This window comes from Nomascus leucogenys, chromosome 3, assembly GCF_006542625.1.
Source record: "Nomascus leucogenys isolate Asia chromosome 3, Asia_NLE_v1, whole genome shotgun sequence".
NCBI lineage: Eukaryota > Metazoa > Chordata > Mammalia > Primates > Hylobatidae > Nomascus > Nomascus leucogenys.
In genome coordinates this window covers 11,470,978-11,497,727 of record NC_044383.1, presented here as the reverse complement: position 1 = coordinate 11,497,727, position 26,750 = coordinate 11,470,978, and the positions used below count along the sequence as shown (strand labels likewise).

At 46.8% G+C, this 26,750-nt stretch overlaps 1 protein-coding gene across 1 annotated transcript in view; it reads left to right on the top strand.

Annotated features, from left to right (window-relative positions):
- TACC2 (transforming acidic coiled-coil containing protein 2) overlaps positions 1-26,750 on the top strand; it is a 262,528-nt gene that overhangs the window by 19,912 nt on the left and 215,866 nt on the right. The window contains exon 2 of the mRNA XM_030806086.1: positions 12,028-12,105. Within this exon, the coding sequence (XP_030661946.1) occupies positions 12,073-12,105 (33 nt within the window). The 5' untranslated portion in view covers positions 12,028-12,072. The remainder of the gene's footprint in view (positions 1-12,027; positions 12,106-26,750) is intronic.

Sequence of the window (26,750 nt, the reverse complement as noted above, 5' to 3'; positions counted from 1 at the left end):
CCTGATGTTAGCTAAAACTCTCTCTGAGGTCGGATGATTGCATTTGCGAAGTCCTATGATGTCATATGGGAGGCAAATATCTGCAGTTTCTTAGTTCTGCTCTGACATGTGTGTCGTCAGGAATAATCTCTTTGGCTCTGGTGTAGTTGGCGCTGATACTATCCCTCTCTCAAAATCTCTCCCATGTTGTTTGCCCTGGAACAGCCTCCCCACCCCTTCATTCTGTCATCCCTCTCCCTTGCCTTAACCCACACTTCTTCATGATGTTGATACTGTATTTGATATTCAAAAATGACAGCATAGTTCAGCTTTGGGGTTCAAACTGATGTCTGAGTTTTTGTGGGTTACAGCAGCTTGTTTTAATAAGAGATACGGTTTTTGCTAATCTTGTCTGCAGAGAGGGACGGTATGGAAATTGCGAGTAAGGGGAACCTTATATTTTAATGTGTCATCAAGCATCTGGTTTAGCAGGGCAAAAAGAGGCCCTTTACTGCAAATCATGTTTCCATTTTGCAGTTCCAAAATGGAATGCTCAGAGCCTCATCCCCAGAGAGGCTGACACACTCTGGCATCTTGATGACACTGGGTCTGGCATAGACCAAGACAACACTGGTGGCCGCCACTCAAGGGGCCATGCCAGTAAATGGTCATTTCAACAGTGGAGAGGGATTGGACGCATCCCTCAGTCTTCCCTTGTGTGGCATCCTTTGTGATACAACGCTTAGATCTTCATGACTGCCAGCCACAGTTGGGTGCAGGCTGGTGGGAAGGAAAGGAAAGGGGAAAGTGAGAGCCTCTGGGGAAATCTTATCAGTTAGCTTTTGCAACATCACAGACCACCCCAACACTTAGTGGTTTAAGACAAGAATTTATTTATTTAGCTTTTGATCCTGTGGGTTGGCAACTTGGGATGGACTTAGCAGCCCCTCTGGGTGGTTCTCTTGGTCTCAGCTGAGATCCCTCATGTGTCGGTGTTCAGCTGTGGGCTGGCTTGCTACCAGCTACCACTCACCAGCCATGAAAACAAGGGAATATGCTGACCCTGCAGTCTCTGAACAAGGCAGATTTACGTTGGCTCTTGGGTAAAGGCCTGTGGCCCAATCTAAGATGATGGTCCAACTAGATTAGCTCCGTTGGTCCTTGGGCCTCACCACTGACCATTACCCAGTTGAGTCAGGGAGCACACAGAGGGCTAGGTAGACAGGGATGCAGGGTCAGGTAGACAGTGACACAGGGCCAGGTGGAGAGGGACATAGTGTGGCTGGGGAAGTGGGGAGGGCGCAGCCAAACTGGGGAGAGAGGAGACAGCTCTGCAGCCCTGCACTGCTCTTTTGTTTTTTGTTTGTTTGTTTTTGTTTTAAGACAGAGTCTCACTCTGTTGCTAGGCTGGAGTGCAGTGGCGGGCTCTCGGCTCACTGCAACCTCCATCTCCCGGGTTCAAGCGATTCTCCTGCCTTAGCCTCCCGAGTAGCTGGGACTACAGGCACACGCCACCATGCCCAACTAATTTTTGTATTTTTAGTAGAGACAGGGTTTCACCATGGTGACCAGGATGGTCTCGATCTCTTCACTTCGTGATCTGCCCACCTTGGCCTCCCAAAGTGCTGGGATTACAGGTATGAGCCGCTGTGCCCGGCCATAGTCTCTCTCAATTCTAATAGCCTGTGATAGAGCTTGACACTTGGATGGCAGGAAGTCTAGGCTGCAATTAGGTGATAATTTGTTGTTGTTGGTGGTGGTGATGATGGGAATCTGAAACAATATCTTATTAACGTTGGAACCAATGAATGGAGTGAACTCACTTTACTATTCCTTTAATTGAACAAATATTTATTGGGTTCCAGTGCAAAGAGTCCTGAACCAGGAGAAAGAAGACCTAGGTTTGGATCTCAGCTCTGCCAGCATATCAGTCAGAGTTGATGCAAACCTTCCAATTTTTTGTTTTTGTTTGTTTGTTTTTGTTTTGAGATGGAGTCTCATTCTGTCACCTAGGCTGGAGTGCAGTGGCAAGATCTTGGCTCCCTGCAACGTCCACCTCCCGGGTTCAAATGATTCTCCTGCTTCCGCCTCCCGAGTAGCTGGAACTACAGGTGCCCGCCACCATGCCTGGCTAATTTTTGTATTTTTAGTAAAGATGGGATTTCACCCTGGCTGGGCACGGTGGCTCATGCCTGTAATCCCAGCACTGTGGGAGGCCGAGGCAGGTAGATCATGAGGTCAGGAGATCAAGACCATCCTGGCAAACATGGTGAAACCCCATCTCTACTAAAAATACAAAAATTAGCTGGGTGTGGTGGCGCATGCCTGTAATCCCAGCTACTCGGGAGGCTGAGGCTGGAGAATCGCTTGAACCCAGGAGGTGGGGGTTGCAGTGAGCTAAGATCACACCACTGCACTCCAGCCTGGTGCCAGAGCAAGACTCTGTCTCAAAAAAAAAAAAAAAAAAAAAAAAAAAAGACGGGGTTTCACCATGTTGGCCAGGCTGATCTCGAACTCTTGACCTCAGGTGATCAGCCTGCCTTGGCCTCCAAAAGTGCTAGGATTACAAGCATGAGCCACCACTCCCAGCCAAATCTCCCCCCCCCCCCCCCCCCCCCCCCCCCCCCCCAGCCAATACTCCGCCACCACGCCCGGCTAATTTTTTGTATTTTTAGTAGAGACGGGGTTTCACTGTGGTCTCGATCTCCTGACCTCGTGATCCGCCCGCCTCGGCCTCCCAAAGTGCTGGGATTACAAGCGTGAGCCACCACTCCCAGCCAAATCTCCCAGTTATTTTAATAGAATTCAATATATGAATAATTGTTATCTGTGTAAGTAGAAAGGCAAAAAGCAAACTCTCAGGTGTAATGGAAGGTAGCAACTTCAGAAAGCAGCTACCACCCTTAAGCCTGGGGGAGCAAAGAGTAGAAGTTGAAATTATTAAAATTTGGAAGATTAGAGGAGGAGCCCTACAGAAGTGAACCTCAGAGCTCCATGGAGGGAGCTCCAGGTGGCTGGAGCTGGCGTCTTTGAGGGAGCACCATGTGGCTGGCACTGCAGGAATCAGTAAAACTGCAAACTTGGTTCTTTCACTCCTGAGGGAGGGAACTGCTATTGCCTGGGTGAAGCAGTGGGCCACGGTGCTGCTCACAGAAACAAGAAACAGACCGGAAGGAGTGTGTTCCCTGTCCTTCCTCCTCTGGCCTCTGGCCCCTCCTGGCAGAGCTTCTTGAAGAGCAGTTGGCAAAGCAGAAATGGGGCTTGCAGAGTCCCCCAACATCTGAATGTGGGGGATTTGGAGATGACAAGCAATAACTCAATAACCAGCCCAGCCTCTCACGAGCAGAGTGTTGGATATGTCGGTCCTGTGTCTGATCACTGGGTCATGAGAGCAGGGAATCTCTAAGGTTTTCCCAGCCCTGATGTTCTACAAGATTGGAATTTTCTACATCAAAATTTCTAGGTGGCCTCAGAGGTGGAGGAAGGGAAGAAAACAGGAGGCTAAGGGGAGGGTGTGAAGGAAGAGTCATCATTTCACTCAAACCCCACAGAGGAGCCAGGTGCTTGGTGCTGTGAAGGTCTCTTGCCAGAGCAGAAGGCAAGCAACCTCTCTAACAAATCTCTTTCCTGGGCTACGGCTATTTGTTTGTATTAAAACGGGAACATGATAACAGAGCTATTAGTAGCTCCATGCTCAGCTGTGCAAGGTAGGGAGTTAGAGCACTGAATTCAGTCACCGGAGAAAGAAGCTGAGGTCCCCTGATGGCCCTAGGATGAGGGCTGGGCTATCTGTGAATAGCAATGGGCTTAAGTCGCTGGGTTTGTCAAGCAGCCACGGGAGCTGCTGGGTCAGGTGAACCTGAGCTCCCCCTCGATGAGCAAACACAACTTGGACCATGTCCTCCACTGACAAAGAACCCGACTGCCCGAGGCCTCTGTGGCTGGGGAGCAATGCCATGGCAGAAAACCCGGTTCTGATCTGAGCTTGCTGGTCTGGTCTGGAGAAGCAATTCAGAGCCTGTAGGGCTCTGGTCAAGATGAGAGGAGGCAAGCCTGTGTGAAGCCAGTTCTGGTTCCAGCCTTGGAACTGGAAGACTGTGGGATGTTGGGTAAATCATTTCCAACCTCTAGGCCTCAGCTTCCTCATCTGTAAAAAGAGGCTTTGGAGAGGGTGGTCTTCAAGTTTCTTCCAGCACTAACAATCTAAATTATTCTATGTAGGAGAAAAATCAGAATTTATTAAACTTATAAAGCAGATACATTTCTATCATGTTGCAAAAAAAAGATAATTTTTTCAATAGAGAATAAAAACTCTAATAGAAAACATGATGTGATTGTCTAACATATTAACAAATCCCAATAGATCATTACTAGGCTGTACTAACAGAGAAGTATGGGGTAAAGACTTTGGGCAAGCTGCAAAACCTCTCTAAGCCTTCATCTTACCATTGATGAAATGAGACCTGTGTAATTTTTTTTTTTTTTTTGAGTTTTGCTCCAGGCTAGAGTGCAATGGCGCGATCTTGGCTCACTGCAACCTCCGCCTAGCGGGTTCAAGCGATTCTCCTGCCTCAGCCTCCAGAGTAGCTGGGATTACAGGTGCCTGCCACCACGCCCAACTAATTTTTTGTATTTTTAGTAGAGATGGCGTTTCACTATGTTGGCCAGGCTGGTCTCGAACTCCTGATCTCAGGCGATCCACCTGCCTCAGCCTCCTAAAGTGCTGGGATTACAGGCGTGAGCCACTGTACCCGGCCAAGACCTGTGTAATCTTGTCTCTGATTCCTTAGCTCCCTGCCCCTCTCCACCCCACGCGCAGTGTATAAAATGGGGCATCACTCTGGCCTAGACCTCATGGTCCTAGCAATGTCTTCCACCTGCTCTGCACATTGTGGCTTCTGCAGTCTTGCTGCTGTGTTGGTTCCCCTGTTTCCATTTCCCCTTCTCTTGCAGACCTGCCCATAGGGCCCAAGTCCCCAGTTATGCTCTTGGTCATCTTGGCCATGGTTCTGGCTACCCATTTCTGCTAGGCTGCCTCGGCCACAGTGATTAGTCACCTGGCCCAAACCTGCACCTTCCACTCTCCTCCCTGATCAAGGAGAGGGATCACATGAGCTGGTACCTTCCAAACAAGCTTTAGTTGCCAACGACTAGAAAACCATGCTCTGTTATAAAACTAAATAAACAAGAGATAAAGACGGAAGTTATCTTTGAATTCTTTGCAAAAATCTTCTCAAGGTGGTAGTGTCACATTGTTCATTGAACGCAGGGTCTCCATCCTTCCTCCTGCTCTCTGGTGGACTTTGGCCAAACCACTTATGTGCACTTACGGGCTTTGGCAGTTCATCTGCTATAAAAAAAAAAAGGACAAAACATATCTCATAGCTTTGCCCTAAGTATAAAAGATGACATAAGCACCTAACAGAGCTTGGCACATTAAAAAAACAAAAACAAAAACTCAATGTTGGCTGGGCACGGTGGCTCATGCTTGTAATCCCAGCACTTTAGGAGGCTGAGGTGGGGAGATCACCTGAGGTCAGGAGGTCGAGACCAGCCTGCCCAACATCGTGAAACCCCGTCTCTACTAAAAATACAAAAATTAGCTGGGTGTGGTGGCACACACCTGTAGTCTCAGCTACTCAGGAGGCTGAGGTAGGAGAATCACTTGAACCCAGGAAGCAGAGGTTGCAGTGAGCCCAGATCGTGCCACTGCACTCCAGCCTGGGTGACAGAGTGAGACTCCATCTCAAACAAACAAATAAAGAAACAAAAAACTCAATGTTTATGAAATGCATTAATAAGAAATGAATTAGGCTGGGCACGGTGTTTCACACCTGTAATCCTAGCACTTTGGGAAGCTGAGGCAGGTGGATTGCTTGAGCCCAGGAATCAGAGACTAGCCTGGGCAACATGGCGAAACCTCATCTCTACAAAAAAATACTAAGAGTAGCCAGGCATGGTGGTGCACACCTGTAGTCCCAGCTAGTTGGGAGGCTGAGGTGGGATGATCCCTTGAGCCTGGAAGATCAAGTCTGCAGTGAGCCATGATCATGCCACTGCACTCCAGCCTGGGTGAGACAGTGAGACCCTGTCTGAAAAAAAAAAAGCCAGGCGCGGTGGCTCACGCCTATAATCCCAGCATTTTTGAAGGCCGAGGCAGGTGGATCACGAGGTCAAGAGTTCGAGATCAGCCTGGCCAACATGGCAAAACCCCATCTCTACTAAAACTACAAAACTTAGCTGGATATGGTGGCACGCGCCTGTAGTCCCAGCTCCTCGGGAGGCTGAGGCAGAAGAATTGCTTGAACCCGGCAGACAGAGGTTGCAGAGCTGAGACTGCACCACTGTACTCCAGCCTGGACGACAGAATAAGGCTCTGTCTCAAAAAAACAAACAAACAAAAGTCAGTCCCTGCATACCTGAGGCCTTTCTCACCTCTGGTCTGAAGCTCTAGTTAAGATTCGTTTAAACTGCCCCATTCTGAGCACTGTGGGGTGTCATTGCCTTCCCAAAGACATCTCTAAATGCCTCAGCTTTACATTTCCCCCAGCTTCTTCCGACTCCAAGTTTCTTCTTCTATGAGATGCTTAATTTGTGTCCCCACGAAATTCATACGTGGAAATCCTAACCCTAGTACCTTAGAATGGTATTGCCTTTGGAGATAAGACCTTTCAAGAGGTAATTAAGGTAAAATGAAGCCCTATGGGGGCGCCTAATCCAACACGACTGTTGTCCTTATAAGAAGAGATTAGAGCCGGGCGCGGTGGCTCACGCTTGTAATCCCAGCACTTTGGGAGGCCGAGGCGGGCGGATCACGAGGTCAGGAGATCGAGACCACGGTGAAACCCCGTCTCTACTAAAAATACAAAAAAAAATTAGCCGGGCGTGGTGGCGGGTGCCTGTAGTCCCAGCTACTCAGAGAGGCTGAGGCAGGAGAATGGCGTGAACCCGGGAGGCGGAGCTTGCAGTGAGCCGAGATTGCGCCACTGCACTCCAGCCTGGGCGACAGAGCGAGACTCCGTCTCAAAAAAAAAAAAAAAAAAAAAAAGTTAAGAAGAGATTAGGACATAGAGGGGCAAAGAGGGAAGACCATGTGAGGACATGGGGAGAAGACTGCCATCCACAAGCCAAAAAGAGAGGACTCAGAAGACATCAACCCGGGCAACACCTTGATCTCGAACGTCCAGCCTCCAGGAGGATGAGACAATAACTGTTGCTGAAGCCACCGAATCTGTGGTGGTGTTACAGCAGCCGGAGCTGACCAGAGCAGGCTCTCCTCTCTGCTCAGAGCATTCACGCTCTCACAGAAGCCCCAATCACCCCAGGCATTTGTGTGGGCCGCAGAGTTGACAGTTTCTGGAGGGTGGTTTCTGGAAAGTGGTTTCTGGAGGGTGCTTTTTGGATTTTACATCACAGCAGCACACACAGCTGAAGATGGAAGATTGCACATGCCCCGCCTGCGAAGGCCGGTGTGCCGCCGCCATTTTGGTAAGCCATCCTCTCTCCCTCCCTCCCCCTAGTCCTCAGGAGTAGACCCTAGTTCTTCTCCTTCCTTTGCCAGGGCTTTCCCTGTGTTTTGCCGCCTGTTGAAGACTTGCCGCCATTCCCAATTGTCTCATTCAAAACATTTTGCCTGATAAGATTCTCCTTCTTAGAAAAATTCTTCTGTGGCCAGGCATGGTGGCTTATGCCTGTAATCCCAGCACTTTGGGAGGCTGAGGCAGGCGGATCACTTGAGCCTAGGAGTTGGAGACCAACCTGGCCAACATGGCAAAACCCCCGTCTCTACTTAAAATACAAAAGTTAGTCTGGCGTGGTGGTGGGTGCCTGTAATCCCAGCTACTAGGGAGGCTGAGGCAGGAGAATCGCTTGAACCCTAGAGGCAGAGGTTTCAGTGAGCCGAGATCGCGCCACTGCACTTCATCCAGCCTGAGTGACAGAGTGAAACTATCTCAAAAAAAAAAGAAAAAGAAAAATTCTTCCGTGGTTTTTTGAGGGGGAAGAGGCAAACAGTCTTGTCTCTCATCCGTCCAAACACTTTTTTTTTAACCTGGTAGTGGAATTTCTTTTTTTTTTTTTCGTGTAAAACTAGACCTCATTCGTTTTATTTGTTTCTTCTAAAAAAACAGGATGCATGTGCAGAACGTGCAGGTTTGTTACCTAGGTATATGTGTGCCATGGTAGTTTGCTGCATCTATTGACCCGTCCTCCAAGTTCCCTCTTCTCACCCCCAACCCGCAACAGGCCTGGTGTATGTTGTTCCCCTCTCTGTGTCCATGTGTTCTCAATGTTCAACTGCCACTTATGAGTGAGAACATGCGGTGTTTGGTTTTCTGTTCCTGTGTTAGTTTGCTGAGGATGATGGCTTCCAGCTTCATCCATGTCCCTGCAAAGGACATGAACTCATTCTTTTTTAGGGCCGCAAATTCTTTTTTCAAACAATGTCTCATGCGGAAACCCCATACATGAAACATATACACTTGTAAAACTTTGGGTGAAATTCACTTTACATAAAATTAACCATTTAAAAGTCAGCAATTCAGTGGCATTTAGTATATCACAATGCTGTGAAACCACCACTTCTATTTAGTTCCAAAACATTTTCATCACCCTAAAATAAAATCCTGTGCCCATTAAGCCGATACTTCCCCTTCCCCCAGCCCCAGACAACAACCAGTCTGGTTTCTGGCTCTATGAATTTGCCTAACTCTGGCTATTTCCTGTCAATGGAATCGCAAAATCTATGACCTTTTGTGCCCGGCTTCTTTCACTTCGGGTGAAGCTTTTGGAGTTCCTCCTCGTTGTAGCATGTGTCAGTACTTCATTCCTTTTCATGTCTGAAGAATATTCCATTGTATGGAGAGACGGCATTTTGTTTATCCATTCATCTGTTGAAACATACACACTTCTGCTCTGTTCCAACCAGAAGCGGGGCGCTGAGCTCCCCCTCCTCATCTAGCTTCCTCCACCACCTCCAAGGAGCTCCTAAGGGTCCTCTGAGCTTGGTAAGATGCCTGGTCTCCGGGAAGCCTTTGATGAAATAAATGCTAATTTGTTTCCATGGAGTGGTCCTGCCTTGTGGCAGGGGTAAGGCGCTTCCATTTGCCTGAAAGGCTCTGCCCTACACAAAAATAGAAACTGGTTGCATGCATGCAAAGGATGGCTGAGTGGTAATAACTGTAGGAACTGCGGGCGGCCAGAGGCTGCGGGGCAGGAGGGTCTTTGGGTCGGTACTCTCTGCCCCACCTGAGGTCCACAGGGCCTCCTCCACCCAGGGTGGGCCGGTAGGTCTGCCTATCAGCGATCTGGGCAAGCCTGCTACTTTTTATGACCTCACTTGCCGAAACTCAAGCCACGCCTGGGTAAGTACATTCTGCACACTCCATAAACAGGTGCCAGACTGCCGCGTCATCACATTTTTGCAAGTTTTTTTTTCTTTTTCTATGTGCGTTTCCACATTATTTACGGCGGAATTTGCCCAGGTGCAAACAGGAAGGCCTGGGAGCAGTTGGCTTATTTTTAGAAAGAAAGGTTTGTTCCCAGCCCGACTGCATAAAGAGCAAGAGAGCAGTGAGAGGTTCCTGGCGCAAGGCTCCTTGCAAGGGACAGTCCTGAGCTGCTAGGTGCGGCCAATCAGATGGCAGGGGCCGCTTTAGTTTGGATAAGCCCTTTCTGAAAGGAGCCCTGCTGATGTAATAACGGGGAAAATCCCTGTGTGAAAGGCCCTGAAACTGACGGGCTGGGAAACGCTGATTCCCCGTGGGCAGGAACGCTTGTCTAATCGTGACGGCTCTGCACGGCTCCTGCCCAGGTATGAAGTGCAGCTGGCTTGCACCAGTGCGAGGGCGGAGACGCGCTGTTTGCCCGACTGCTTGAGGTGTGTCAGGGGCTCTGCTTAGAACTCGCACAATTCTGAACGGAGGAGGAGAAAGTCCAGTTGCTGAAGGGCAGAATTTCCATGCGCCCGCAGCCTCCAAGTCCAGACCACCCCCGAATGTAAGTAGGAGGCAGAGATGTGTGCACCTTCGGTTCTGTCTTGGGAAAGCCCGAGAGGGTGGTGGTTGCAGAGTTCCCTAGAAGAGGATTCCAGACGCAGCCAGGCTTCCCTCGGCGGTTTTACAATTTACACCTCACCAGGAGTTTTGCCGGTCTCTTTAGTCTGTTTGTTTAAAAAGCTGGTTCAGATGCCTTGATTTTTAATAAGATTATTGTATTTAATTTGGTTAATGATTGTCACAAATTAATATTACATTCAACCTTATGATTCAACCTGGAAGATACAAGGACGTTAATAATTGATAAGGCAGTGATTCTTCTAACACTCAATATTTTCTAATGAGGGATCATCTTCCAAATGAACATAAAAAATAAATGGAAGTGATTAATTTTAAATGCATGTAGATTTTTACATTCTCTGAGCATGTGATTGTGTGTGTGTGTGTATGTGTGTGTGTGTGTCTACAGCAAAAGGCAAGAAAGGATTAAGGTATCATATCCTTTTGATTAAAGGGTTAGGAGCGAAAGATTTGAATGCTGTGGTGACGTCACTCACAGTTTTCTCAGTTTGGAGGCATTTTAATTGGGCCTGTTTGAACCACTTCCATTTTATTTTCCAGTGATGGTTCAGTACGCGTAGTGCAGGGTGGCTACGCAATCAATGTTGCTTAAATGAATAAGCAAGTCAATGGGTGAATTTTAAGCTCTTCAAGGAAATGCTATGATGAAAACCATATTTCCATGAAGAAATCTTCAATTAGAAGGCTGGAGTTTGAGGTTTATTTCCAACTTTTGGCCTTCCCAAACTGAGTCTTTGGCAAGCTCCTTACCTTTTCCAGCCTGAGTTCCCCCACTGGGTTAGACTGGTCATCTCTACGGCTCCAGCTCCAAAAGTCTATGATTCTTAAAGATTTTCTATAATTTAGTTTTTCTAACTAGAAAAAGTGAAGGTAACACCTCTAGGCCTGAATATGTTACAGCGTCATATGGAATTCAGTTGGATGAGGTCAGTAAATGTACTGGGCTTCTCTGTGAACTGTGTGGGAAGCACCCTAATTAAGATGGTCATTAATAGGCCGGGCACGGTGGCTCATGCCTGTCATCCCAGCACTTTGGGAGGCCAAGGTGGGTGGATTATAAGGTCAGGAGTTCAAGACCAGCCTGGCCAAGATGGTGAAACCCCGTCTCTACTAAAAATACAAAAATTAGCCAGGCGTGGTGGCGAGCATCTGTAATCCTAGCTACTCAGGAGGCTGAGGCAGAGAATTGCTTGAACCCAGGAGGTGGAAGTTGCAGTGAGTCGAGATCATGCCACTGCACTCTAGCCTGGGCGACAGAGTGAGACTCCATCTCAAAAAAAAAAAAAGAAAGATCATTGATAAACCATGCCACTAAGTGAGCCCATGAAATGATTCTAGTTGACCTGGCAGTATGCTGCCTTACATGATCTTGTCTGGTCCCAATCACCCATTTTCCTTAGCAAGAAAGCCATTCTGCCTTGATAAAAAGTGTGTGCAGAAGTGAAACTGATTTGATGAAACAAGTGTTTAGAGTAAAAAAAATAAAAACCATATGTTGTTGGAGAGCAGTGGATTTCACGCCTCCTGATGTCTGACACAGAGCTCTGCCCTCTCCAACAGTGGGAAACCAGCCACACTCTGAATTTCCAAACTGAACACAATTAGAAACAGAAAATAATCTGACAAGCAGCATTCCTCAGGCCCTTTGGCAAACGGACCCCTTTTGTCACTCCGTTTGTGTATATACGTATATGTGTACACTGGCACTAGCTCAGAGTCTCAGTAACAAACCCGTTTTTCAGAAGTGTCTGCCAACCCCGGGGTGGGGAATGAAAACACCAGCCCGTATTGGGAAAGAAACCTGGGTGGCAGATCGCGAAAGAAAACCCTTCAAAAGTAATTTTCCATGATGTGACCGTACAGATAAACATTTCCCATCATCTGGCTTTTGAGTTTGGGGAGATGAGCAGACGGAAAAAACCTCAGATCTTTTTTCATTTCACAGATGTTTATACCCTTTTGTTTCTTCCAGTCACCTCTGACAAAATTCTGGGGACGCTGGGGACCCTGATTCACCATGGGCAATGAGAACAGCACCTCGGACAACCAGGTGGGTGTCAGGAAGCTTCTCTCTTGAGCTACGTGGTGCTCTTGGCAGACCTTGACTAGGTTCTTTTTACAGCGTCTCATCTTCACCCAGGAAGGAGCAAACCAAGACAGCTTCTGCATAGACGCATGCGGGCATTTATGGATCTATGCAGCCATTTTTCATTTCATTGGAATTCTCTTACGATTAAGGCTAGCTCTAGTTAAAGCCGGAAACGCTAATTCTACTTATTATTTATTATTATTTTTAAAGACATGGTCTTGCTGTGTCACCTAGGCTGGAGTGCAGTGGCATGATCATAGCTCACTGCAGCCTCAAACACCTGGACTAAAGCGATCCTCTTGCCACACAGCCTTCCAAGTATCTGGGACTATAGGCATGCACCACCACACCTGGCTAATTTTTTAATGTTTAGGTTTTGTAGAGATGGGGTCTGGCTATGTTGCCCAGGCTGGCCTTGAACTCCTGGACTCAAGCAATTCTCCTTCTTTGGCTTCCCAAAGCGCTGGGATTACAAGTATGAGCCACCATTACAGGCATGAGCCACCAGGCCTGGCCTTACTTTTTATTCTGTCTTCTAAAACTGACATAAGAGAGATTGGCACATTTTTCCTAGGTTGTTTCCACCCATCAACTTACATGGATTTAGCAGAGGTTAAAATAAAACCTTTCCACGCTGCTCCCCCAAATAAAGCTATGGCCATTAAAAAATGATTTTGAAATCTATCAGTGTTGGGCAGATTAAATGTGAGTGGTCATTCTCATGTTAAACAAGGTTTTCACAGTTGAAGAATGGACTTTAACTGCTTAATTGTGCGTAGGCTGAGATATTACAACATATTCAAATTTTTCTTTATTTTAAGTTTGAAAGTTTTAACTTAATGCCTTGGTGAACAAAATCAGGGAGACACTTCCTCATTTATCTCACACAAACTGGAAAGTCTGGATTAATAACATTGATTTCTTTGAATGAGAAAATTGGATCTAAAAGCCCACATACTGTAATTCATTTTCCCTCTGCCTTTTTCTTCCCTCCCAGCTGATTTTTGTATTTTTAGCAGAGACGGGGTTTCACCATGTTGGCCAGGCTGGTCTCGAACTCCTGACTTCAGGTGATCCACCCTCCTCGGCCTCCCAAACTGCTGGGATTACAGGCAACAGAAACAACAATTGTGTTAAAAGACTGGACGTGACCATGGAATACTATGCAGCCATAAAAAAGGATGAGTTCACGTCCTTTGTAGGGACAGGGATGAAGCTGGAAACCATCATTCTGAGCAAACTATTGCAAGGACAGAAAACCAGATACCACATGTTCTCACTCATAGGTGGGAATTGAACAATGAGAACACTTGGACACAGGGCAGGGAACATCACACACCGGGGCCTGTTGTGGGGTGGGGGGAGGGGGGAGGGATAGTATTAGGAGATATACCTAATGTAAATGACGAGTTAATGGGTACAGCACACCAACGTGGCACATGTATACGTATGTAACAAACTTGCACATTGTGCACATGCACCCTAGAACTTAAAGTATAATTAAAAAAAAAAAAAGAAATCCTGAGGGGAAAAAAAAAGACTGGGTGTGAGACAACAGGGAGAGGCAAGTGCTGTGGCAAACAGGGAGTTCTTGTCCTACTGTCTAAAGAGGGCAGCCGCCATCAGCTCCAGTGGGTGATTGCCTTGTGGGAAGGTGGGCCCAATGTTCTGAGTTCAAAGAACTCGGAAACCCATATTTTTCTATGAAATGTTAAGTTTTTAAATTAAACTTATTATTTTGATATATTAGTAGATTCACACGCAGCTTAAAGAAACAATGCAGAGAGCCCAAGTACGGCGGCTCACACCTCTAATCCCAGCACTTTGGGAGGCCAAGGCAGCAGGATATCTTCAGTCCTGGAGTTGAAGATTAGCCTGGGCAACATAGGGAGACCCTGTCTCTACCAAGGAAAAAAATTAGCTGGATGTGGTGGTGCACACCTGTAGCCCTCACTACTCAGGATGCTGAGGTGGGAGGATTGCTTAAGCCTGGGAGGTCAAGGCTGCAGTGAGCCATGTTCGCACTATTACACTCCAGCCTGGGCAACAGAGCAAGACTCTGTCTCAAAAAGAAAGAAAAAATACAGAGAGGTCCCATGTACCATTACTCAATTTTCCTCAAGGTTAACATCTTGCCAAACTATAATGCAATATCACAACCTGGATACTGACATGGATACAGTCAAGATAACAGACCATGTCTGTCACCAGGGGATTCCTCTTGTTGCCCTTCTATAGCCACACCCACCTCTCTCTCCTCTCATCGCTAACCCCTGGCAACCACTATTCCTATTCCCTATTGTTCCCTATTTCTATAATTTTATCATTTCAAGAACGTTATATAAATGGAGTCACACAGTCAGTGATCTTTAAGGACTGGCTTTTTTTTTTCTCTCAGCATAAATCTCTTGAAATTTATCCAAGTACAGTGTGTATCAACAGTTCATTCCTTTTTATTGCTGAATAGTATTCCAGGGATAGATGTACTGTACATTTTGTTGAACCATTCATCTATTAAAGCTCATTTAGGTTGTTTCCAGTTTTTGTTGTTTACAGATAAAGCTGCCATGAACATGTGTGTGCAGCTGTTTTTTGAAAACACACGTTTTCGTTTCCCTAAGATAAACACGTCCAAGTGTGCAGTTGCTGGGTTGTATGATAGTTGCACGTTTAGTTTGATATGGAGCTGACAAACCTTTCTAGAGTTGCTAAGGCATTTTTCATTCCCACCAGCAGCATATGAGGGATCTGGTCTTTGGACCCTGGCTGTCATTTGGTGGTGTCACTTTTTGGTGTTGCTATTCTGATAGGTGTGTTGTGATATTTCCATGTGGTTTTAATTTATATTTTGATGCTGGATAAAGATGTTGAACACCTTTCATGTGCTTATCTGCCATCTACATATTCTCTTTGGTGAAAAATTGGTTTATGCCTTTTGCCCATTTTCTAACTAGATTATTATTATTAATATATATATTTTTTGAGACGGAGTCTTGCACTGTCAGCTGGGCTGGAGTGCAATGACATGATCTTGGCTCACTGCAACCTCTGCCTCCCGGGTTCAAGCAATTCTCCTGCCTCAGCCTCCTGAGTAGCTGGGATTACAGGTGCGTGCCACCATGCCTGGCAAATTTTTTTGTATTTTTAGTAGAGACGGGGTTTCGCTATGTTGGGCAGGCTGGTCTTGAACTCCTGACCTCGTGATCCGCCCACCTCAGCCTCTCAAAGTGCTGAGCTTACAGGCTTGAGCACTGCACCCAGCCTATTATTTTTATTTATTTATTTATTTATTTATTTATTTATTTATTTATCTTTTGAGACGGAGTCTTGCTCTGTTGCCCAGGCTGGAGTGCAGTGGTGCGATCTTGGCTCACTGCAACCTCCGCCTCCCAGGTTCATGCCATTCTCCTATCTCAGTCTCCCAAGTAGCTGGGAGCTATAGGAGCCCGCCACCATGTCCTGCTAATTTTTTTTTTTTTTTTGTATTTAGTAGAGATGGAGTTTCACTGTGTTAGCCAGGATGGTCTCAATCTCCTGACCTCGTGATCCACCCGCCTCGGCCGCCCAAAGTGCTGGGATTACAGGCGTAAGCCACTGCACCCCGGCCTATTATTGTTATTTTTTAATGAGTTTTCAGAGTTCTTTATATAGTCTAGATACTAATCCTTTGTCAGCTCGTGGTTTGCAGATATTTTCTTCCATTCTGTAACATGTCTTTTCGTCCTCTTAAAAGCATCTTTTACAGAGCAAAAGAGTATAATTTTGAGGCCGGGTGCAGTGGCTCACGCCTGTAATCCCAGCACTTTGGGAGGCCGAGGCGGGCGGATCATGAGGTCAGGAGATCGAGACCGTCCTGGCTAACACGGTGAACCCCATCTCTACTAAAAATACAAAAAAAATTAGCCAGGCATGGTGGCGGGTGCCTGTCGTCCCAGCTACTCGGGAGGCTGAGGCAGGAGAATGGGGTGAACCCAGGAGGCGGAGCTTGCAGTGAGCCGAGATCATCCCACTGCACTCCAGCGTGGATGACAGAGCGAGACTCCATTTCAAAAAAAAAGAGTATAATTGTGATGAGGTACAGTTGATCCATTTTTGCTCTTAGGGGTGCTGCTTTTGGTATCAAATGTAAGAACTCTGCCTACACCAACATCCTGAAGATTTTCTGCTATTTTTTTTGGCTTAAAGTTTTGAAGCTTTACATTTTATATTTGAGTGCATGATTCGTTTTGAGTTAATTTTTGTGTAAGGTACACGATTTAGGTATTGCACATTTTCTGGGTTTGGACAAAGGAATAGTATCATGCAGGGTAGTTTCACTCCCCTAAAAATCCTTTGGGCTCTACCTACTCATCCCTCCCACACCCCTCAATCCCTGGCAACCACGAATCTTTTTACTGTCTGCAGAGTTTTGCCTTTTCCAGAATGTCATATGGTTGGATCCTACAGTACGTAGCCTTTCACATTGGCTTCTTTCATTTAGTACTGTCCATTTAAGGTTCCTGCATGTTTTTTCATTGCTTTGTTATTGCTTTTTATCACTGAATAATTTTCCATTGCCTGAATGTACCAGTTTATTGATCTACTGAATAACATCTTGGTTGCTTCCAAGTTTTGGCAATTATAAATAAAACTACTATAAGCATCTGTGTGCCGGTTTTTGTGCAGACATTGTTTTCAGCTCCTGTTGGTAGACACCAACGAGCATGATTGCTGAATCATATAGGAGTATGTTTAGTTTTGTAAGAAACCACCAAACTGTCTTTCAAAGTGGCTGTACCATTTTGCATCCCTACCAGCTGTGAATGAGAGTTCCTGTTCCATATCCTCCCCAGCATTTGGTGTTGTCAGTATTCTGGATTTTGGGTCATTCTAATAGGTATATAGTGGTATCTTGTTGCTTTAATTTGCATTTCTCTGTTGACATAGGATGTGGAACATCTTTTCATATACTTACTTGCCATCTGTGTATCTCATTTGGTGAGGTGTCTGTTCAGGTCTTTGGCCCATTTTAAAGTTAGGTTGTTTGTTTTCTTGTTGTTGAGTTTTACAAGTTTCTTGTATATTTTGGATAAAGTGTGCCTTTTGCAAATAATTTCTCTCTGCCTGTGGCTTGTCTTCTCATTCTCTTGAGGTTGAGATTCATTTTTTTGTGTGTATTTTTTTTTTAACCTGTGAATGTCCATCTTTCTAACAACATTTGTAAGTGTATTCTTCCTCCATTAAACTGTTTCTGCACCTTTGTCAAAAATCAGCTAGGCATATTTGTGTGGCTGTTTCTGAGTTTGCTATTCTTGTCCATTGATTGTTTTGATTACTGTGGCTATATAATAAGGCTTGAAATCAGGTACAGTGAGTCTTCTCATTTTATTCTTTTCCAAAATTGTTTTTGCTATTCTTGCATCTGTGATGTTCCCTATTAATATTAGAATAAATCTATCCATCTCACAAAATACTTTCTGGGACTTTTTTTTTGACAGGAGTCTCGCTCTGTTGCCCAGGCTGGAGTGCAATGGAGTGATCTCGGCTCACTGCAAGCTCCGCCTCCCAGGTTCAAACCATTCTCCTGCCTCAGCCTCCGGAGTAGCTGGGACTACAGGTGCCTGCCACCTCGCCCGGCTAATTTTTTGTATCTTTAGTAGAGACGGGGTTTCACCGTGTTAGCCAAGATGGTCTCGATCTCCTGACCTTGTGATCCGCCCGCCTCAGCCTCCCAAAGTGCCAGGATTACAGACCTGAGCCATTGCGCCTGGCCTATTGTTTTCCTTTCGTTTTTTTTTTTTCTTTTTTTTTTTTTGAGATGGAATCTCACACTGTCACCCAGACTGGAGTGCGGTGGCGTGATCTCGGCTCACTGCAACCTCCAGTTCCTGGGTTCAAGTGATTCTCCTGCCTCAGCCTCATGGGTAGCTGGGATTACAGGTGCATGCCACCACGCCCAGCTAATTTTTGTACTTTTAGTAGAGACAGGGTTTCACTATGTTGGCCAGGCTGGTCTCAAACTCCTGACCTCAGGTTATCAGCCTGCCTCGGCCTCCCAAAGTGTTGGGATTACAAGCGTGAGCCACCACACTGAGCCTATTTTATTTTTCATTATCATTTTTTGTAATCTTCAACATATAGATCCAGCATATATTTTATGATGTTTATACCTAAGTATTATATTTTCTTTGGAGTGACCGTAAATGGTGTTGTGTTTTTAATTTTGCCATTCATGTGTTCATTATTAATGTATTGATTTTTGCATGCTGATTTTGTATCCTGTGACCTTGCTGAACTCACTTATTAGTTCCAAGAAGTTTGTTTGTTTTTGTAGATTTCTTGGGATTTTCTATGTACGTAATCACGTTGTTTGCAAATAGGGGCAGTTTAATTTATTTATTTTTTTCCCATCCTGTATACCTTTCCTTCCTTCTTTCCTTCCTTCCTTCCTTCCTTCCTTCCTCCTTCCTTCTTCCTCCTCCTTCCTCCTCCCTTCTTCTCCCTCCCCTCCCCTCTCCTCCCCTCCCCTCTCCTCCCCTCCCTCCCCTCCCCCTCCCCTCCCCTCTCCTCCCTCCCCTCCTCTCTCCTCCCTTCCCCTTCCTCTCCTCCCCTCCCCTCTCCTCCCTCCTCCCCTCTCCTCCCCTCCCCTCTCCTCCCTCCCCTCTCCTCTCCTCCCCTCTCCTCTCCTCCCCTCCCTTTCCCTTCCCTTCCCTCCCCTTCCCTTCCCTTCTTTCTTCTTTATTACAGTGGCTAGGACTTTCAGTCCTGCGTTAAACAAGAGCAGTGAGAGGGGACATTTTTCCCTGGTTCCCAGTCTGAGGAGGAAAGCATTCAGTCTTTCACTGTTAAGTAAGATATTAGCTGTAATTTTGTTGTTAAACATAATGCTTGTAATCAAGTTGAGGAAGTTCTCTATTCCTAGTTTGCTGTGGGTTTTTATCATGAATGAGTGTTGGGTTTTGTCAGATGCCTTCTCTGCATCAATCGATGTAATTGTATGATCTTTCTTCTTTAGCCTGTTGATATATTGAACTACACTGATTGATTTTCAAATGTTGAAGCAGCCTGGTACAATTATTTTTACACATTGTTGGATTCAATTTGCTAATACTTTGTTGAAGACTTTTGTATCTGAATTCGTAAGAAATATTGCTCTGTGGTTTTCTTTTATGTCTGGTTTTTGTATCAGGGTAATAGTAGCCTCACAAAATGAGTTGGGAAGTGCTTGCTCCTGTCCTGTTTTGTAGAAGAGATTGTGTAAAGAAATCTTACATTTTAAAAAAATGTTGGCAACTAATTTCAATTATTTTTAAGCACTCTGTGGGCCAAACAAATGTGCCTGCTGGCTGGGCCTGGCTTCGGGCATGCCTCCCAGTAATTTCCACTTAAAGGAATGTTCTGTCTTGAGTTTTAGAGTTGAGAAGGGCATAGCTATCGGGTGAGTGCCCTCAATGTGCACAGTACGGGCCACTAGGCATATTTTGGCCTTTAGTCCTGCTCATTAACAAACCAAGCAGCTCAGGTTCAACCCCTTCTTTGGGATCTTACAGATCCTTTTGGACCTCAAGCTCCCTGCAGGCCCCACTACTGGCTACAAACAAGATAGAGCAGTGGGCAGGGGGTGGGGCGGGGCGGGAGGTGTGTGATTTTGTGCTTCAGGGGACATTTAGCAATGTCTCAGGACAGTTTTTGTCACAACTCAGAGATGGGGTGCTACTGGCATCTGGTAGGTAGAGGTCAGTGTTGCTGCAGAGTATTCTACAATGCACAGAACGGTCCCGCACAATAAAGAATTATCCAGCACAAAATGTCAACAGCACTGAGGTTGAGAAACCCTAGAATACAGGAACATTTGGCTTAACTGCTTTAACAGAACGCCTAGTGGAGGTGGGTAAACTTCTTCAACCTGAGATGAATTTCTACCCAAATATAGGCAACGTTGAAAATGGGTTACATTTTTCTCCCCGTTACTTTCACGAAACCCCACTGTCCAGAATTGAATGTACACTGTTTACTTAGGATAGACTCATAGAAATGGAATTGCAGTGTCAAACGAAGGGTTAGTACTTTCAAAAGGCTCTTGCTGTATACGTTGTCAAAATGCCTACCAGAACAGTGATGTCAACTTCTCTCACCAGGGCATGAGAGCCTGTGTCACTGCATCCTTGCAGGTGATGGATGTTCTAATGCTACATATCTTTACTAGTTAGGAAGGTAAAAATGCTGGTGTGGGGGTTCAATACCTGCATCCCACTCCACCTGTTCCTCATTTCTCACCTCCTACCAGCTCCTGACTCCATCTCCCCTCCTCAGACTTCATTCTCCTTGAGCGAGCAGATGTTTTTCTAGCTCTGCAAGTTTTCACTTCTCCAACCTCAGCCAGACATGACCCAGTCTGGCAGAGGTCTGGGTCATGTCTGGCTGAGGTTGGAGAAGTGGGGTTGCCTTTAGGATTCCAGGACCAGACGAGGTCTGCCTTTGGTAGAGAAACAAGTAGGAATGAAGCGTGGGTGTGTCTGGCTGTGGGACTCAGGGCTTTCCCAGGGAACTGGGGCTCCAGACTTATCTGTACCTGGTGACCCAGAGCCACCCCGAGTCTCTCCAACCCAAACTCAGCTTCTGCCCCCATAATGCTCATCCTCCTGTGATCCCCCTCTTGGGTACCATGATCTACCTGGCCATCCAAGACAGAAATCTGTGGGTCACCCCTGACTCCACCTATTTCCACCCCCCACATCTGATAAATCACACTATGTTTAACTAATTAATTGATGAGTTGTCTGGCCATTTAGCCTTCCAAATTTCCAGCTAATTAGAACTTTTTTTAAGGTTGTAAGAGACAGAAGCCCATCTTCGGTCACCATAGCAGAGAAAGGGATCGTTGGCTTATAGAATTGAGAAGCCCACGGAGAGGGTCTGGCTGCAATAGTGGCGAGTCCAGAGATTCAAAAGATGGCTCTGGGGATCCCTCTCACTGGATCGTGCTCTACTTTCCTCTGTGATTCCCTAGTGTCCAGGGAGGTGTCCCCAGCCTGGTGGAAAAGATGCCCTTGGTAGGTCCAGCCTTCCATGCTTCTTCCAACCAGTGGTCCAGCCTCCTTTTTTTTTTTTTTTTTTTTGAGACGGAGTCTCGCTCTGTCGCCCAGGCTGGAGTGCAGTGGCGCAGTCTTGGCTCACTGCAACCTCCACCTCCTGGGTTCATGCCATTCTCCTGCCTCAGCCTCCCGAGTAGCTGGGACTACAGGCGCCCACCACTGCGCCCAACTAATTTTTTGCATTTTTAGTAGAGACGGGGTTTCACCATGTTAGCCAGGATGGTCTCGATCTCCTGACCTCGTGATCCACTCGCCTTGGCCTCCCAAAGTGCTGAGATTACAGGCATGAGCCACCACGCCTGGCCCAGCCTCCTTTTTCTTTTTCGAGACAGAGTCTCACTCTGTCATCTAGGGTGGAGTGCAGTGGCACGATCTTGGTTCACTGCAACCTCCGCCTCCCAGGTTCAAGTGATTCTCCTACCTCAGCCTCCCGAGTAGCTGGGATTACAGGTGCGTGCCGCCACACCTGGCTAATTTTTGTATTTTTTTTAGTAGAGATGCGGTTTCACTATGTTGGCCAAGCTGGTCTTGAATTCCTGACCTCAGGTGATCCTCATATCTCAACCTCCCAAAGTGCTGGGATTACAGGCATGAGCCACCATGCCTGGCCTCAGCCTCCTGATCAGCCCCCGTAAGGAATCTGAGCGACCCTGATTGTGTCATGTGCCCTCTCTGAAGTCAATTGCTGTGCCCAGAATATGGGACACTCTGATAGCCCCGTGAGTCACGCACACGCCTCGACAGGGCCAAGATGGGCCCAGCTCTGTACCAGCCCCTTCAATATCACTTGGAGCAGTTTCTCAAAGGACGTAAAGGCAGCACGTATCTATGACATGATCTTTTCTAACAGTTTTTCTGCTCCCCATCCCTGCTGTCACAACCCTACCCTCTCACACCTGGATCACTGTGAACACCTCCAAACTGCTATCTCTGCCCCAGCGGGCACACTCCCCATCGCAGCCAGGCCCCTAGCACCTCAGGAGACTCTTGACTGTGAGTGCACTTGGAGGTCCCTGAATCCTGCTTGCTAGGGAACGTTTGGAAGGAAAGACGCAAGTCTGAAGAAACCTCCTGTTCACAGATTAAAGACTAGGCATTGAGGAGCAGCTGTGTCACTAGGGCAAAGGGTAAGGTACAGGCCTGCCCAGTCCTGGCCCTTGTGTACTTCATGCACCCTCGGGCTTCTGGTTCCTCCTCTCTCTCTCTGTTGTCTCATTTCTGGGACACCATGGGCAGCGTGGGAGCATGCTTCATGGGTTTGGCCTGGGAATAAAAACCATGGCCAGGCGCGGTGGCTCACGCCTGCAATCCCAGCACTTTGGGAGACCGAGGTGGGTGATCACCTGAGGTCAGGAGTTCGAAACCTTCCTGGCCAACATGGTGAAACCCCATCTCTACAAAAAATACAAAAAATTAGCTGGGCGTGGTGGCATGCACCTGTAATCCCAGCAACTTGGGAGGCTGAGATAGGAGAATTGCTTGAACCTGGCAGGCGCAGTTTGCAGTGAGCTGAGATTGCACCACTGCACTCCAGCCTGGGTGACACAGCAAGACTCTTTCTCAACAAAACAACAACAACAACAACAACAAAAAAACAAAAACAAAAACCCCACAAAAACAGCAAAGATTGTCCATCTGGTCCTGTTGTCTGCGACCTGTCCTAACGGTGAGATCCCTTTGCATTTCAGCAGGAGGACTCCGGCTTGCATAACGTCATCCTGTGGCCTCCAAACCCTGAGCCCCCACAGGTACTGGGGAATGTGCTGTTCTGCATGGCTTCCCTCTCAGCCCCTTCCTAATGTCTATATGGTTACAAACATTTGGTGTGGCATGTGCATTTATATATTTAGGTTTTCTCCTCCTCCCTCTTCCATTGCTTCTTCCATCCACCCCAAATAAGTTGTAAAACACAGTCGAAATTGACAATTTATGTTTAGATTTTTTAGGATAGTATTTTAGTGTGCCTGTCCAAGAACTGGCTTGGTTGATAACGTTCCGCGATGCTGAATAAGGCTTATGTTGCCAGCAGAAAGGAATGCAGATGCTGGGAGCAAATACTAACACCTCCAAACTCTTCTACTTTGATTTCCTTTGTCTGCAAGTGAAGCTGGGAATGGGGTGGTGACCCTACCTTTGCTGCCTGTGAGCAAAACTGATTTGTTGTAAAAGAAGATTAAATTCTGAATCAGCTGTCAGTGTCATGCAACAATGTGCTAGCTGAGTTCCGCTGCTGTGGCTCTGCCCAAAGTGTTGCCATCCACTGGGGAAGAGGGTAAATAAGGAACTTTGCGTCACCTCACAGTGCTTTTTCCTGGAGAGGACGTTGAGGTTAGTGTGTATTTATGGGTGTGGTCAGGGTGAGGCTCTAAAACCCCTGGCTCCTCACTGGCCTGCTCTGAAGTCCCCTTCACACCTGGCCAGGCGTGGCAGTCATCCAGGTGAAGTGGTCTTTTTAAAAAGAGTGGGCCAAGTGCGGTGGCTTATACCTGTAATCCCAGCACTTTGGGAGGCTGAGGAGGGCAGATCACTTGAGGTCAGGAGTTCGAGACCAGCCTGACCAACATGGTAAAATCCCATCTCTACTAAAAATACAAAAATTAGCCGGGTGTGGTGGGGCACACCTGTAATCCCAGCTACTCAGGAGGCTGAGCCTGGAGAATTGCTTGAATCCAGGAAGCAGAGGTTGCAGTGAGCCGAGATCATGCCACTGCACTCCAGCCTGGGTGACAGAGTAAGACTCTGTCTCCAAAAAAAAAAAAAAAAAAAAAAAGAGCTGCTCTCCCCTGGAGGATGGCTGTTAGGTGGGTGCACTTGATGCATTTGTTTCTCTGCATATCCCAGCAAGGAGTGATGTTTAAGGTTGTGAAATAACCATTTGCATAGAGCATTGTGAAGCCTTTTCATACATGTGAGTTCATCTGCTTCTCTTCATTATTCTATGAGCTGGGCTGATGACTCATGTTTTATAGACTCAGAAGGAGGCTCGGAAGGTTAATCATCCCAGGTCATTTGGGTGAGTGGAGGAGTGAGAACTAGAACCCTGGGTCACTAAGGCTGCTGGGCCAGTCATTTCCAAACGGGGTTCTGGGAAATCCTGGAGCCAACAGCAATGCTTCCTGGATCGGCCCAGAACAAAGAGGAAGCGGAGAGGGGAGAATCCAGTTCCCTGCACCCCGACCTTCCATCAGCGCAACTTACCCTATATGGCCTTATATTGCAAGATGGCTCTTAGAAGAAAATGTTTTGGGGCGGGGCGCAGTGGCTCACACCTGTAATCGCAGCACTTTGGGAGGCCGAGGTGGGTGGATCACAGGGTCAGGAGTTTGAGACCAGCCTGACCAACATGGTGAAACCCCGTCTTTACTAAAAATACAAAAATTAGCCTGGCGTGGTGGCGCACGCTTGTAATCCCAGCTACACAGGAGGCTGAGGCAGGAGAATCGCTTGAACCTGGGAGGCAGAGGTTGCGGTGAGCCGAGATCACACCACTGCACTCCAGCCTGGGCAATAGAGCAAGACTCCATCTCAAAAAAAAAAAAAAAAGTTTTGGAATCAGAGTTGGAAAGAAACACTGATCTGGTGCACCTCCATTATTTTTCAGTTTTGTGCATGGTGGATCCGAGGGACAAGGCACTTGCTCACTGCCATAAATCAGTGGCAGGTTGGAGACAAGAAGCTGTCTTGGGGGATCCTTGTCCAGGCTCCTACGGGTGTCCCTGTCAGGGGAAGAGCACTTTGTCCGGCTCCATCTCACAGAGGCCTTCCATAGTGTTTTGCAGCAGAGCTCAAGAGCTCAGTCACAAGCTCCCACCTCGTGATGTGACGTGGATATGGTTTTTTATTGGCTTGGTGGACATTTGGGAAGCCCCTCCCTGCTGGGCATCTGGTACTTATTTAGGTGCTGTGATCTCTAGAGAAGCAAGGCAAACAAGGGCCCTGCTCTCTGGAACTTACAGCCAATTGAGGAGTCAGATAAGTAAGTGAATAAACAGACATCAGTGAGTAAATACATTTGAATCTTTATTACATGTGTATTGTTTACCAGGCATTGCTCTAGTACTTGACAATCAGCAGTGAACAATTCAGCTGTGATCTGCTCAATGAAGCTTCCTTATGAGGCACTAATAGGCAAAAAACACATCAAAAAATTTCCAGTGGTAACCACAGTCGGGGGTGCTATTTATTTTATTATTATTATTATTTTTTTGAGACAGAGTCTTGCTCTGTCACCCAGGCTGGAGTGCAGTGGCGCAATCTTGGCTCACTGCAAGCTCCACCTCCCGGGTTCACGCCATTCTCCTGCCTCAGCCTCTCGAGTAGCTAGGACTACAGGCGCCCGCCACCACACCTGGCTAATTTTTTATATTTTTAGTAGAGACGGGGTTTCACTGTGTTTGCCAGGATCTCCTGACCTCGTGATCCACCAGCCTCGGCCTCCCAAAGTGCTGGGATTACAGGCGCGAGCCACCACGCCCGCCCTATTTTTTTATTATTGCGGTAAAATATATATAACATAAGACTTACCATTGTAACCATTTTTAAGTGGACAGTTCACTGGAATTAAGTGCATTGCAGTGCAACCATCACCGCCATCTGTCTCCAGAACTTTTTCATCTTCTCAAACTGAAATTCTGTGCCCACATTCTCCCTCTCCCCAACCCTTGAGAACCTTTCTTTCCTTCTCTCCTTCCTTTCCTCCTTCCCTCCTTCCTTCCTTCTGACTGGGTCTTATTCTGTCGCCGAGGATGGAGTGCAGTAGTGTAATCATAGTTCACTACAACCTCGAATTCCTGGGCTCAATCAGTCCTCCCTCGTCAGCCTCCCTAGTAGCTAGGATTATAGACATGTGCTACTGCAGCCGGCTGCTTTCTCTCTGTGAATTAAACTACCGTAGGTATCTCATATAAGTGGAATCATATAGTATTTGTATGTGATTATTATTTCATTTTTGTGACTGGCTTATTTCACTAAAGCATAATGTCCTCAAGGCTCACCCATGTTGCTGCATGTTGGAATTTCCTTTCTCTATAAGGCCGAATGATATTCCATTGTATGTATAGACTACATTTTGCTAATTCATTCTTTTTTTTTTTTTTTTTTTGAGACGGAGTCTCGCTCTGTCACTCAGGCTGGAGTGCAGTGGCTCGATCTTGGCTCACTGCAAGCTCTGCCTCCTGGGTTCACGCCATTCTCCTGCCTCAGCCTCCTGAGTAGCTAGGACTACAGGCGCCCACCACCAAGCCCGGCTAATTTTTTGTATTTTTTAGTAGAGACGGGGTTTCACCATGTTAGCCAGGATGGTCTTGATCTCCTGACCTGGTGATCTGCCTGCCTTGCCCTCCCAAAGTGCTGGGATGACAGGCGTGAGCCACTGTGCCCGGCATTCCATCATTCTTTTTTTTTTTTTTTTTTTGAGACAGAGTCTCACTCTGTCACCCAGGCTGGAGTGCAGTGGCCGAGATCTCGGCTCATTGCAACCTCCACCTCTCAAGTTCAAGTGATTCTCATGCCTCAGCCTCCCGAGTAGCTGGG